This window comes from Castanea sativa, chromosome 12 (genome assembly GCF_040712315.1).
Source record: "Castanea sativa cultivar Marrone di Chiusa Pesio chromosome 12, ASM4071231v1".
Lineage (NCBI taxonomy): Eukaryota > Viridiplantae > Streptophyta > Magnoliopsida > Fagales > Fagaceae > Castanea > Castanea sativa.
The window spans coordinates 49,292,158-49,306,120 of record NC_134024.1 but is presented as its reverse complement, the minus strand read 5'-3'; the positions used below and the strand labels follow the sequence as shown (position 1 = coordinate 49,306,120).

Sequence of the window (13,963 nt, the reverse complement as noted above, 5' to 3'; positions counted from 1 at the left end):
ATTAACAGCAAACAAGTCTTATGTACTCTCTGAATGGACGGAGTGGGCTAATGTTTGCCCTTGGACGTCTATGGAGACATGGGACACGTCTAGATCTGGATACTAGGCCTTAACTTGACAGAAGGCATCATCAAATCCTTCAGCAAAGGAGCTCACAAGTTCTGCTAAAAGAAGGTCAAAGTCACGATACTCCCAGATCGCCTCCTTTTTGGCTTCACGAAGCTGACTCCTGGCGTCCGTCACCTCGTTTTCTTTATCCTTCAAGATTTGTGTCAGCTGCTTCGTCTGCTTCTCTAGCTCTCCTCTGACTTGCTCAGAACAGGTAAGCTTTCTCTCCATATTGATCTTCTAGGCCTTCAGATCATGAAGCTTGTCCTCCATCAACTTATTTTTCTTCCTGAGACGGTCCAAGGTTGTCTCATGATTCAGACAACAACCCATCAGCCCCTTCATCATCAACATGGCTTGAAAGCAAAGTCAAAATGAATACAATAAAATGACGAATAAGGAAGGACGGGTTCAAGGCTATGGACGGGTTTAAAATACCTGAGCAATGGTAAAAAGGCCTGTCTCTCCCATCACCTCTGTAGCATGGTTACCAAGGTCCTCGTAGTCGTCGACAATCATGATAGACGAGAGTTTTTCTAAGACATACTCGGAATCTTCTCACAAGAGGACGGGTGGTTTCTCACCAGCAGGAGCTGGACCTTTCATCAAACCTTTACCCTATCCATGCCCCATGGGAGTGACCGTTCTTTTGGTCTCGGCTTCCAGCACTACGACGGGCTTAGGGGTTGTTTTCTGTTTCTTTTGCTGACGGTCCATTTTCTCCGGTTGCTTTCGTTTGGACAAAACGGATGAACCCGTCCCCTTAATATGTTGACTGGCTTCCTATTTCTTAGCTGCTTGCTACTTGCTGCTTGCTGCTTGATGAAGGCTCTTCTTTTGGCAGCGTCCATTTCTGCAAAAAAAAAGACGAATGTGCAGCATTAGAAAAGTATGAGTAAAAGAAACTAAAAGTGTTTAATGATGGGCTTACGTTTGCGAACTCTATTATCGTAACGACGGGTGGCTGAAATTGGTTTGGGACCTTCATAATACCAGTGGAGTGTGTCGAAGGTGACTAATTTTTCCCACATCCACTCTTCAAGCTTGGTCTTATTAAAAATCCTCTCCAAAAAGCTCCACTGCTCCAATGAAACTTGCAGACAGTCTCGAGCTGCAAAAGACGACGTTTAGACTAACTTACAAAATATAAAAGCAAGGTTTAAGTATACACGGGAATACTAAACTAAGTGCATAACCGACGGAGGCATTATGCCCCATGTTGTGTCGACGGGCATATATTTGTTATCCCCTGGATGACACAGCCACTCGTCCCCTTCTATGAAAAAATACCTACTCTTCTAGTCCCTATTAGAGTCGGGTGTATCATGCATGAGCCTCAACAACGGGCTCCTAGCCACGAAACTATACATGCCCTTTGACTTTGTGATCTTAGTAGAACGGTAACAATGAAAAAATTCTTCCACCGTTAGCCTTCGTGCACCGTCTGACATGGCCCCGTACAAGACCTCCACGCCTATGAAAACCCTCCAGGTGTTTGGGGAGATTTATGTGACGGATAAACCAAGATACTGAAGGAGTCGACAGTGGAGAGAGCTCAAAGGAAATCTGAGCCCTACCTTTAGCATTTGCTCATAAACCCCAACACCTTCAACACCCTTATAGTAACATATCTCAGATTTATAGGGGAGACGAAGACGGATGTTGTCAGAAATTTGGTACTTGGCCCTAATAGTTTTGAAATGAGATTCTTTGACCGTGGACCTAAAATCATTGACCGTCCACAAGCGTAGCATTCGAACTCCCTAAGGCCGTCAAGACCAATTACAAATTGGACGGGGGGATCGATGTCGTCTAGGCCATCACTTGAAGCCTCCTCTGAACTATCTGACTCCAAACCTTCGTCATCTAAGGAAGGAGAAGTAGCGGACGGATTCCTTTCTTCACTTGAAGTGTCAAGGTCTTTTTGACTTGACAGGAATCCTTCATCGTAGCCCACCTCGTCGCGGGCAAACGAATGATTACTCGACGCACTAGACATTACCTACATATGACGGTAAAACCTAAAACATTGACGGATCTACAGAAAGTGCATCGATTCAAAAAAGATAAAGTTCAGTGAAGGGAGTGCATACCGGATTAAAATCAAGTAGTATGAGACAACGGAGAGATTAACAGGACGGTACAAGTGCTCAAAGTAAACGACGATGGCGCTCTGATTGCAAAATTTCTATAAGAATGTGAGAATGAAGAAAGAGAAGGCAAGTTTTTATAGAGCAAAGGGCACAAAATACGAAGGGATGCCTCGCTTAGGGTGAATAGCTAATAGATGAAAGCCGTGTGTCCCTTGTCATAAATAATCTTAGCCAGCCTGTCTTGATAGGTTACCATGAAAAAGAAAGACTGCCACTCCATGGGTCCGTCTAGTTTGTAGTGACGGACTCAAGGAGTGAGGGGGCAACTGAAGATGATGAAATAGGAGACGGATCTCTCCTTGAAGCATAACGGTACGGTATTGACATGTGGATGGTCGACGAGTCAATGTTACAAGGACACGTAGTGGACGGTTGTAACATTGGGCCTCCATTTGTATTGATTAGGCTTTAAGGATTTCTAATCGAAATCAACTTGCATCTCGCAATAAGTCTGATATGGCTTTGCTTGATCTCCAAACAAACGTGAATAAGGAGAGTTCTTGCGTCACACGTTAAACCATAATCAAAAGACTCCTATAAGGAAAAGAACTCTATAAGGTATGCGGAATCGAAGATGTGTTATCCTAAAAGGAAAGGGTTTCATGGCCAAGGCATGGATGATAACCCTACACTAATATAAATACCCCAAAACCCTCATAAATCAAGGTACGCATAATTGACTAAACTCTGGCACTTTAGGGTTGTGAAAAGTTCTAACTTGACATTCGGAGGGTTTTTGGCTGGCACCACACCGATGCTCTCTGATAGGTCTCTCTTCTTCTTTTGTAGGTGCTATTTCGATTTTAGAGAGCGTGTAACTTACTGGTGATTTTTTCGATATCATCATTTACCAAAAACCGTTCACCACATCATAAATTTTTGTAAAAAAGTTTATATCTCTAACATTCTTCTTATATATTAGAATAGTTAATATGTGCAATAAATAGGAATGCATTGGGGCTTACAATTCACTTTGTGATTCATTCCTTTCTATCTAGTGTTCTTAACACAGACGTCCAAATGCCACCTTAGGCTAAGGATAATGTAGGGACAATATGCAAAATAATCAATGGTAACATGGAAAGCAGCCATGCTTTTTGGAAATACATCTCAAATGGTCCAATATCGAAATAAGCTTTTTGGTGGTCTGTGATTTGAAAATGCTCAATTTGAAAATCTCGTGATTTGAAAATCTTAACAAGAAGCATCCAAAATTGAAAAGTTTCCCATTTTGAAATTGCAAACTTGCTTTTGGGGGAAAAAGCAATGAAAGCATCCTTATTTGAAATCGCAAATATGTTTTTTATTGGCAAAATCAGTGAACCAAAAATGGGCCCTACTTTTATAAAGAAAATTCTAAAGAAGATTGAAAACTTAATTGATATTGACACGAGGTCTAGAAGAGGTTAGGAATGGTCATAAACTCTACGCGGGGTAGGCCTCGAGAAGAAATGAAGGGCGGAGTTGAATTTGAGAGACTAATCAAAATTCAAAATCATTTCCAACCTCATGAGAATCCCCAATATGAAATATCCAACATCCTATTTCTGTCTGTGCTCCGTAGAAGTTGGGTTTTCCAACCCTCAATAAAAGTCACGACTAAAAGTCATTTCCAACCCTCGCCAAGATGGACAGCTGATACCATTACTATCAATTATATTACAACTAGCAGTTGTCCGGTGCGATGATATTGTAATATAATATATGAATATATGAGTAATCATAATTAATTAGACCCTAAAAATGCCACTATGTGTTTACTGATTTTTTTTTTTTATCAAGTGTACATGTATATTTGATTCTTACATTTGATGTTTTTAATATAAAAATTCTTATTATTTCTTTTTTTTTAGAAATATTTCTTTTTTTAATATAAAGAAAACATGTGAACTTTTGAAGGCTGAATATCTAAGATTTAAGGTTTTTAATTTGTAAAACTAAATATACATGTCAAGAGATTAAAAATATAACTGCAATTAAGCAGATAAATATAATATTATACTATTTCAAATTTTAAGTTTAATTTTATATACATCTGAGTACCTTAATCACTTATAAAGATTAAGCACTTCCCAAAAATATAAATAAACACAAATAGCACATATAAAAACTCTATCTTCCCTAAACGTACCTTTAAGAAACTTCAAATGTTGCTGAAGCACTATATCAAGTTTTGAGGTTTAAATCATTTGCACCTAAACAATTTCATACTTTTCTGTCTCTCTCTCTCTCTCTCTCTCTCTCTCTCTCTCTCTCTCTACTTTTCTTTTGGCCCTTCAATATTTTGTGAAACTGAAATATATAAAATAATAGGTGTCATAACATGAAAAACTAACATTGAATACAAAAAATCTTTCATTTTTGAAATTGATGTAATTAAAAGTTGAAGTGTTCAAAAAGTTGGAAAAAGTGGTGGAGCCAAATCTCTTAATCTTCTCCGCTTATAGCTTAAATTGGCCATTGATAAGAAGATGGGGTGAGATGAAAGGCTAAATGAAATACTACTCATACAAAGCAATACATGGTAGAATCTCATGCTAGTCCGCATGAGGTTTATATATAAATATATATATATATATATATATATATATATATATTTCTACTGACAGAAGCAAAAAAGAAAAAAAAAAAAAAAAAGGAAAAAGAAAAGAAAGTATTGATAAGAGATAAGTGGAAACGAAGAATAAGAATAAAAATCCTAGCCCTCCAAACATAAATTCATAACAAAAATAAGAATAACTTTATATTTGCAATATTTTTACAATGAATTCATAACAAATCCTAACCCTCCAAACAAATATAATCCTTAACCCCTTAAACAAATAAACAAACAAAAAAGAGCTTAAATAATATCAATAAAAATTAGCTTAAATAACAACAAAACTAACCCAAACAAAAACAAGACTAGACAACCAAACAATAAGTGAACAAAACAAAAAGATAAAAATCTTTAATCATTCAAATTTGTAGCTCGTTCACCCATCAATAAAACCAATATATAATTTTATTTCCTTGGTGCTGACAGTAGTCATGCTTTCTTTGGTTTTGCAATCAAAACAACTTTTCTCTCTTTAGCGGCTCAACTCTCATTTGTAGCAAATTATTTATATAAATATATATATATATATATATATATATATTAAATTTTCTCTTCTCTATTATCATTTTAGAATCTCTTACTTTATTACTCTCTTCTCAGCATTCTTAGTTCTCACCTCATTTATTATAAATCCCTTTTCTCTTTATCTCTTTGTTAGTATAAAGAAATTGTAACTTGTTTTCTTTTTTGGCGACGTTGATATATATAAGTTATCTCTTTATGAGATTTTGTATAACTTGAATTTCTTAGTAACCACCTTAAAAAAAATTCTAGAATCGCCCTTAGTTATCTTTGTTGTTATTTGGACTAAGTTTTATTGTTGTTATTTAAATCTTTTTTTATTTATTTAAGGGGTTAAGGATTATGTTTGAGGGAATTATTTTTAGAGTAATATTATATCTACAATATTTTCACTATAAATCTTTTGTGACGAATTGTTATTAGTGGGTTAAAAGTGGTGTCATTAATATTAATTACAAATTAGAATTAGCAATTGCTTACTAGTTACTACATAGGATTTCTTGTGAAAATGTTATGAATGTAGCATAACTCTTATTTTTATTAAACTCAAATTCTTGTGATTCTCAAGTTAAGGTATTTAATATTTTATTAAAATCGTTAAAATAGATTAGATTACTTTAATTGCTTTGGTATATAATGTTTTTCTAAGTGTGTGTATATATATATATATATATATATATATATGCACTTTTTTTTTTTTGCAAGTTAGGACCACCTAAAATATAAGAGAGCCGCTCTTGGCTTCATCCATTCCAATTTGTTAAAAATATATTAGACATATTAGCTCAATGTAATAAGCTTAAGCTCACTCCTACTTATACTAGTAATTTAGGGTTTAGTCGTCTATATATACTCATGTTATAGTTCATTGTAAAACAAGTTATTGTACTATACTTTTATACAATAAAGATGTAGTCTTTAAGGGTTTCTTTCGTGGATGTAGACTAATAAAGTTGAACCACGTAATCCTCGTGTTCTCGGTGTTCCTATTTTATATTTTCCCTTTTGCATTCACTCTAACATATATAACATAATATATCACATCGCATTGCTAATATATTTAGCATAATTAAATAGAATGAGAACCCAAGTCAAGAAACTCAACACCATGGTACATTAGAGAGGCAGTGCAAGTCTACAACTATGACTTTCAGCAAAATAAATAAATTTTACAACTTTGACTAATACAAATCTCTTGTACCATAACAGTTGAGAGGCATAGCAAGTCTACAACAATGACTTTTCAGCACAAAAAAAAAAAAAAAGAAGTGTCTACAACTATGACTTGTCAAGTAATGAGTCACAAAAATCAGCCCATGATTTTTTCTTACCGTTATAAAATACTACCAAGTTGTGGGTGGAAAGTTCTCCATTCCCTCAAGTTTGAGGCAATCATGGAAATTACTGCCCATCTACTTGCAATTGCAGGGTTTTTTCTATTGGCTCTATTGTACAATCAATGGAGGGTGAGAATTTGAAGTCACAAAATTAAGGGTACGTTGGCTCCAGAGCCATCAGGTGCCTTGCCAATCATAGGTCACCTTCATAAACTATGCGACCAAAATTCAAAATCATTTCCAACCTCGTGAGAATCCCCAATATGAAGCTGGGTTTTCTATAAGAAGCCGGAAGGCTGATGTACTTATCTGGATGGAGACGTCCCCTCAATAAAAGTCATGACTATGTCATTTCCAACCCTTGCCAAGATGGACCGCTAATACCATTACTATCAATTATATTACGACTAGCGGTTGTCCGCTGCGATGCGCGTACTCATTATTAATTAAGATTGTAATATAATATATGTATATATAAGTAATCATAATTAATTAGACCCTAAAAATGCCACTAAATGCTTATTGATTTTTTTTTTTTTTACCAAGTGTACATGTATATTTGATTCTTACATTTGATGTTTTCAATAAAAAAATTCTTATTATTTCTTTTTCTTTTTTTAGAAATATTTTTTTAAAGAAATACGTGAATTTTTGGAGGTCAAGGGGGTGTTTGGTTTGTGTTTTCAAACAACTATTTTCAGTTTTTAAACAACATTACACGTATTTTCACACACTTTTTCACCTACACATATTTCCACAAATATTTTCAAACAATAATTTTCAATTTTTAAACACATATACCAAATGGACCCTAACATCTAAGATTTTATTTTTTTAATTTTTAATTTACAAAACTAAATATACATGTCAACAGATTAAAAATATAACAAGAATTAAGTAGAGAAATATAAAATTATACTATTTTCATATTTTAAGTTTGATTTTACACACATGTGAGTACCTCAATCACTTATAAAAAATTACTTTCCAAAAATATAAATAAACACAAATAACACATATAAAAACTGTCTTCTCTAAACATACCTTTTAGAAACCTCAAAATAATAGGTGTCATAACATGAAAAACTAACATTGAATAAAAAAAAATCTTTCATTTTTGAAATTGATGTAATTAAAAGTGGAAGTGTTCAAAAAGTTGGAAAAAGTGGTGGAGCCAAATTTCTTAATCTTCTCCATTTATAGCTTAAATTGGTCATTGATAAGAAGATGGGGTGAGGTGAAAAGCTAAATGGAATACTACTCATACAAAGCGCCAAATGGTAGTATCTCATGCTCGTCCGCATGAGGTTTCTGCTTTTATTTATATATATATATATATATAAATTTCTTTCTACCGACAGAAGAAAAAAAGAAAACAGAAAAGGGAAAAAGAAAAAAGAAAAAAAATATTGATAATAGATAAGAGGAAATGGAGAATGATGAGATAAGAGTAACAAAAATAAGAATAATATTTTATTAACAATATTTTCACAATAATTTCATAACAAATCCTAGCCCTCCAAACATATATAATCGTTAACCACTTAAACAAACAAACAAACAAACAAAAAAGAGCTTAAATAACGTCAATGAAAATTAGCTCAAATAACAACAAAAGTAACCAAAACAAAAAACAAGACTAGAAAACCAAAAAATAACAAGTGAACAAATTATTCAACAATAAAGCCTATTCAAAAACAAAAATATAAAATTTTTTAATCATTCAAACTTGTAACTCGTTCACCCATTCAATAAAAATAATCTATAATTTTATTTCCTTGGTGGTGAGTTTGGTGACAGTAATCATGCTTTCTTTGGTTTTGCAATCGAAACAATTTTGCTCTCCTTAGCGACTTAACTCTCATTTGTAGCAAATATCATATATATGTATCTCTCTCTCTCTCTCTCTCTCAATTTTCTCTTCTCTATTATCATTTCAGAATCTCTCACTTTTTTACTCTCTTCTCGGCATTCTTAGTTCTCACTTTATCTGTTATAAGTTCTTTTTTTCTTTGTCCCTTTGTTAGTATAAAGAAATTGTAACATTTTTTTTTCCTGTGATGTTGATATATTTATATATATATAAGTTATCTCTTTATGAGATTTTGTATAATTTAAATTTCTTAGTGACCACCTTGAGAAAAAAATTATAGAGTCGCCCCTAGTTATTTTTGTTGTTATTTGGACTAATTTTTATTGTTGTTATATGTGTCCATTTGAAACAGCTTATTTAGCTGAAATTGTAAACCTTTTGCTGTAAGTGTAGAAAAAATGTTAAAAAATAAGTTGAATAGTGTAGTAGGACCCATATATAGTACCAAAAATGCAGTGGGATCCATGAATAGTAGCAAAAATAAGCTGAAAGTGAAGATAATCCAAACACACACTAAAACTCTTTTTTTATTATTTAAGGGGTTAAGGATTATGTTCGAGGGATCGAGCAAAGTTATTTTTAGAGTAATATTATGTTTACAATATTTTCTCTATAAATTTTATGTGACAAATTATTATTAGAGGGTTAAAAGTAGTGTCAATATTAAGTGCAAATCAGAATTAGCAATTGCTTACTAGTTACTACATAGGATTTATTGTGAAAATGTTATGAATATAGTATTACTCTTTTTTTTATTGAACTAAAATTTTTGTGATTCTCAAGTTAAGGTATTTTGATATTTTTATTAAAATAGTTAAAATAGATTAGATTACTTTAGTTGCTTTGGTATATGATTTTATATGTATACTTTTTTCTTTTTCTTTTTTGCAAGTCAAGACCACCTGAAATATACAAGAGCCACCCCTGACTTTCATGCATTCTAATTTGTTAGAAATGTATTAGACATATTAGCCCAATATAATAAGCCTAAGTACACTCCTACTTGTATTAGTAGTCTAGGGTTTAATCTCTTATATAAGTCATGTAATAGTTTATTATAACACATGTTATTGTACTACATTCTTATATAATAAAGATGCTGCCCTTAAGGTTTTTCTTCGTGGATGTAGGCCGACAAGGTTGAACCACGTAACTCTCACATTCTCGGCATTCTTATTCTATGTTTTCTCTTTCGCATCCACTTTAGCATATACAACATGGTATAACATGTTGTGTTGTTAATATATTTAACATAATTATATAGAATGAGAACCCAAGTCAAGTCTCAACACCATGACAGTTGAGAGGCAGTGCAAGTCCACAACTATGGCTTTCAGCAAAAAAAGAATTGACAACATTGACGAATACAAATCTCTTGTATCATGACAATTGAGCTCCGAGCAAGTCGAAAACTATGACTTTCAGCACACAAAAAAAGAAGGGTCTACAACTATGACCAGTCAAGCAACATGAGTCACAAAAATCAGCCAGTGAGTTTTTCTCACCGTTGTAAGATACTACCAAGTTGTGGGCAAAACGTTCATAGTATTCTCCATTCCCTCAAGTTTGAGGACATCATGGAAATTACTTCCCATCTACTTGCAATTGCAGGGTTTTTTCTATTGGCTCTATTGTACAATCGATGGAGGGTGAGAATTGGTAGTCACAAAATTAAGGGTATGTTGGCTCCAGAGCCATCAGGTGCCTTGCCAATCATAGGTCACCTTCATAAACTACGCGGCCAAAACCCAATTGCACGAACCTTAGGTGCTATGGCTGATAAAGATGGTCCCATCTTCATGATCAGACTTGGCATGAAACCTGCACTTGTGATTAGCAGTCACGAGGCAGTGAAGGAGTGCTTCACTACAAATGACAAGGCTTTTGCTGCACGCCCAATGTCTAGCCAAGGAAAGCACCTTGGCTACAACTATGCAGTATTTGGGTTAGCCAGTTATGGAGAATATTGGCTCAAGATGCGAAAGCTAGCCAAGCTAGAACTCCTCTCTAGTCGTCGGCTTGAAACACTAAAGAATGTGCAAGTATTCGAGGTGGAAACTTTGATTAAAGATTTGTACAATCTCTGCAAGAGCAACGAGGGCAACCAAGCTAACGTGGTGATTAGTGAGTGGGTTGAGCGCCTAACCTTTAATATTATCACTAACATGATTGCAGGGAAGAGATATTTTGATAACTTCAATCATGGAAATGATGGAGAGGCACAACGTATAGGGAAAAATATTAAAGCCTTCATGTACACACTTGGGGTCCCTATCATTTCGGATCTGATTCCATTTCTAGGATGTTTTGATTTGCTGGGCCAAGTAAAATCTATGAAGCGTATTGCAAGGGAATTGGACTCTGTAGCAGGAAGTTGGGTTGAAGAACATAGTATGAGAAGGCTGAAGGGTAGTGAACCAACCGACAAGCTGGACTTCATCGATGTCATGTTATCCGAAATTGAGGATGATGCCGCATTTGGCCATTCGCGTGAAACCATTATAAAGGCAACAGCAATGGTAAGTTATAGTCATTTGTCGCACAACTTAATTAATCAACCATGTTTTTATTTTATTTTGTAATTTCAGTTAGCTTAATTGGTAAATTTTTTTATTTTATTAAATAAGAGATATGGGTTAAACTCTGTCTACACCTAAAATCAATTGGGAAATATATATATAATATATATGAGATGGATTCAAGTTACACTTGATGTAACTCTAAAGAGTTACACATTTTTTAAACTATTAGATTTAGGTAGATCTAACAGTTAAAAAAAGACCCTTATTAGTGCTAATATTCTTATTAGGATCTCATTAATTATCCATCATTTATTATATTTTATATTTATCTCTAAACCCAAAAAAAGTGTTATATTCAAGAACTATTTCAAAGCCAAACCAGACTTTGTCAGAGAACCAGTTCTAGAGATAGGACTTGAGGGACTTTGGCAAAGGTTATTTCAAGAAGACAGTCCTTTAAATAGGGCTGTCCACGGGGGAATGATGAGCAAGATTCCAGAGTTAGAAATCCCATTTCCTCACAAAAATGGAACTTTGTTCAAAATCCAATACTTAACTTTGTGGCAAGAAGCAGGTGATAAAAATGCAGCAAATATGGTGTAACTATTTAGAGATAATGTAATATGCTGTAACTCTTTAAAGATGGGTAACATGGCTATTAATCTTTGATCATCTTGAAATTTTGCAAGCATGACGAATACATAAAGATAATGTAATTTAACGGTGGATTTGTCAATATGTATATCCAATTAAAAAATATTGAGTGGTATAACATTGCTTAAAGTTACCCACCTAGTAACTTGTTATTGAATTAATATTTTGAAAATCCAACCGTTGAATTACATATTCTATATGTTCTTAACGTGCATGCCAATTTTCATATCAATCGGATGTTATTTACCATTTGATCCGTAAACTCATCTTTTATGTATTATTTTAAACTACAAAAACTTAAATTTTAATAATTGATTGATGACATGGTTATTAATCTTTGATCACCTTGAAATTTTGCAAGCATGACAAATATACGAAAATAATGTAATTTAACGGTGGATTTGTAAATATTTGCATTCAATTAAAAAATATTGAGTAGTGTAACATTGCTTAAAGTTAAATTAGGTGTAACTCTCTCTCTCTCTCTCTCTCTCTCTCTCTCTCTCTCTCTCTCTCTCTCTCTCTCTCTCTCTCTCTCTCTCTCTCTCTCTCTCTCTCTCTCTATATATATATATATATATAGTGACTTTGACCCATGTTCATTCTAATTTATTATATATTGACCGTACTTTCTTTTATTTACAAAGAATATAATACCCTATAAAGAAACATTTCTTTCTAATTAGGGAAAAATTTGTTATATACACTGTGTAATAACTAATAACCAGTGCACTTCTAATTAAGTGTGGCCTCAATTTCATGTTGTAGAGTCTCATCTTGGGTGGCTCTGACACTACATCTCTAACCTTGACATGGCTCCTGTCCATATTATTGAATAACAAGCACGCTTTAAAGCAAGCTCAAGAAGAGCTCGATCTCAAGGTTGGTAGAGACAAGTGGGTGGACGACCATGATATCAAAGATCTAGTTTACCTCCAATCCGTAGTGAAGGAAACGTTGCGCTTGTACCCACCAAGCCCCCTATCAGTTCCACATGAGGCCAAGGAGGATTGTCATGTTTGTGGCTATTACGTCCCAAAGGGTACTCGTTTGCTTGTTAATGTGTGGAAGTTGCACCGAGATCCAAGAATTTGGGAGGACCCAGAAAAGTTTCTACCAGAGAGGTTCCTCACAAGCCATGCAAGTATAGATGCTTCAGGTCAACATTTTGAGTTCATACCATTTGGGTCTGGGAGACGAACCTGCCCAGGTTACACATTTGCGTTGCAAGTATCTTACCTGGCACTAGCTCGCTTGCTTCAGGGATTTGAGTTCACGACCCCATCAAATATGCCGGTAGACATGATGGAAGGGTTGGGCATTACCTTACCTAAGGCAACTCCCCTTGAAGTTCTTCTCACTCCACGCCTTGCTTCCAGACTCTATCAATCCTAGACAGAAATATAAACCATGCTTTCCAAAAGTATTTGTTTTCAATAAGCTTGCATATGCAAGGAGCTTTATAGTTCAATAATATTGTTTGTCTCCTTTATATGGAGAACGCTTGCCAAAAGTATCTGTTTTCAATAAGCTTGCATTATATGCAAGGAGCTTTATAGTTCAATAATGTCGTTTGCCTCCTTTATATGGAGAACTCAGTTCAATCTCCTTTTGATTGAATGTAATAATAATTATAAAATAAAGATAAGCTTGCACGCTATTTTGACTTCATGCCATATGGATGGACATGAGCCCCTAATATGGTCACATTTGACAACTGTAAGTTGAAGGATCATGATGGGTTGGATGGCATTGTTGTTAATGGTGAGGATGGACCTATTGGTTTCAATGTTTTTTATCAAGGATTTTACTAAGAGGCACCCTTTAGGAACTTTTTAGCTTTTTCAATTTTCCCTAAAAAGATTTCTTGAAATGATTTATTAATAGATGTCCTTAATGAAAATTATGATGGAAAATAATTCTCCCATTTAAGTAAGAACAGCATAATAAACCAAATATGGCAAAAAGATTATAAAATAAACCAAATATGGCAAAAAGATTCAAAAAAAACATGAAAAATAATTAAACACAATTAATTAACCTAAACATCGTCAAACAGAATCAAATATCATGTGAAAAATAACTAAATAAATAGAAACAAGAATTTTTCCCTAATCTAGATTCGGGGTGTGTATGCATACTCAACTGTGTGTATGCATACTCAACTATGTGTATGCGTATGCATGGTTGAACCA

General features: G+C 34.2%; 1 protein-coding gene across 1 annotated transcript; it reads left to right on the top strand.

Moving 5' to 3' along the window:
- Nucleotides 1–10,056: 10,056 nt before the first annotated feature.
- LOC142619240 (cytochrome P450 CYP82J17-like) lies at nt 10,057–13,339 on the top strand. Its single transcript, XM_075792305.1, has 2 exons — nt 10,057–11,111; nt 12,537–13,339. Exons 1-2 carry the CDS (start codon nt 10,062–10,064, stop codon nt 13,161–13,163), a joined length of 1,677 nt encoding a protein of 558 aa, XP_075648420.1. The 5' UTR covers nt 10,057–10,061; the 3' UTR covers nt 13,164–13,339.
- The last annotated feature ends 624 nt before the right edge of the window (nt 13,340–13,963 follow it).

Coding starts and splice junctions, on each gene's coding strand:
- LOC142619240 (XM_075792305.1), top strand. CDS start 10,062: ATGAGTCACAAAAATCAGCCAGTGAGTTTTTCTCACCGTTGTAAGATA. Junction 11,112..12,536: donor TTATAAAGGCAACAGCAATG/GTAAGTTATAGT, acceptor TTCATGTTGTAG/AGTCTCATCTTGGGTGGCTC.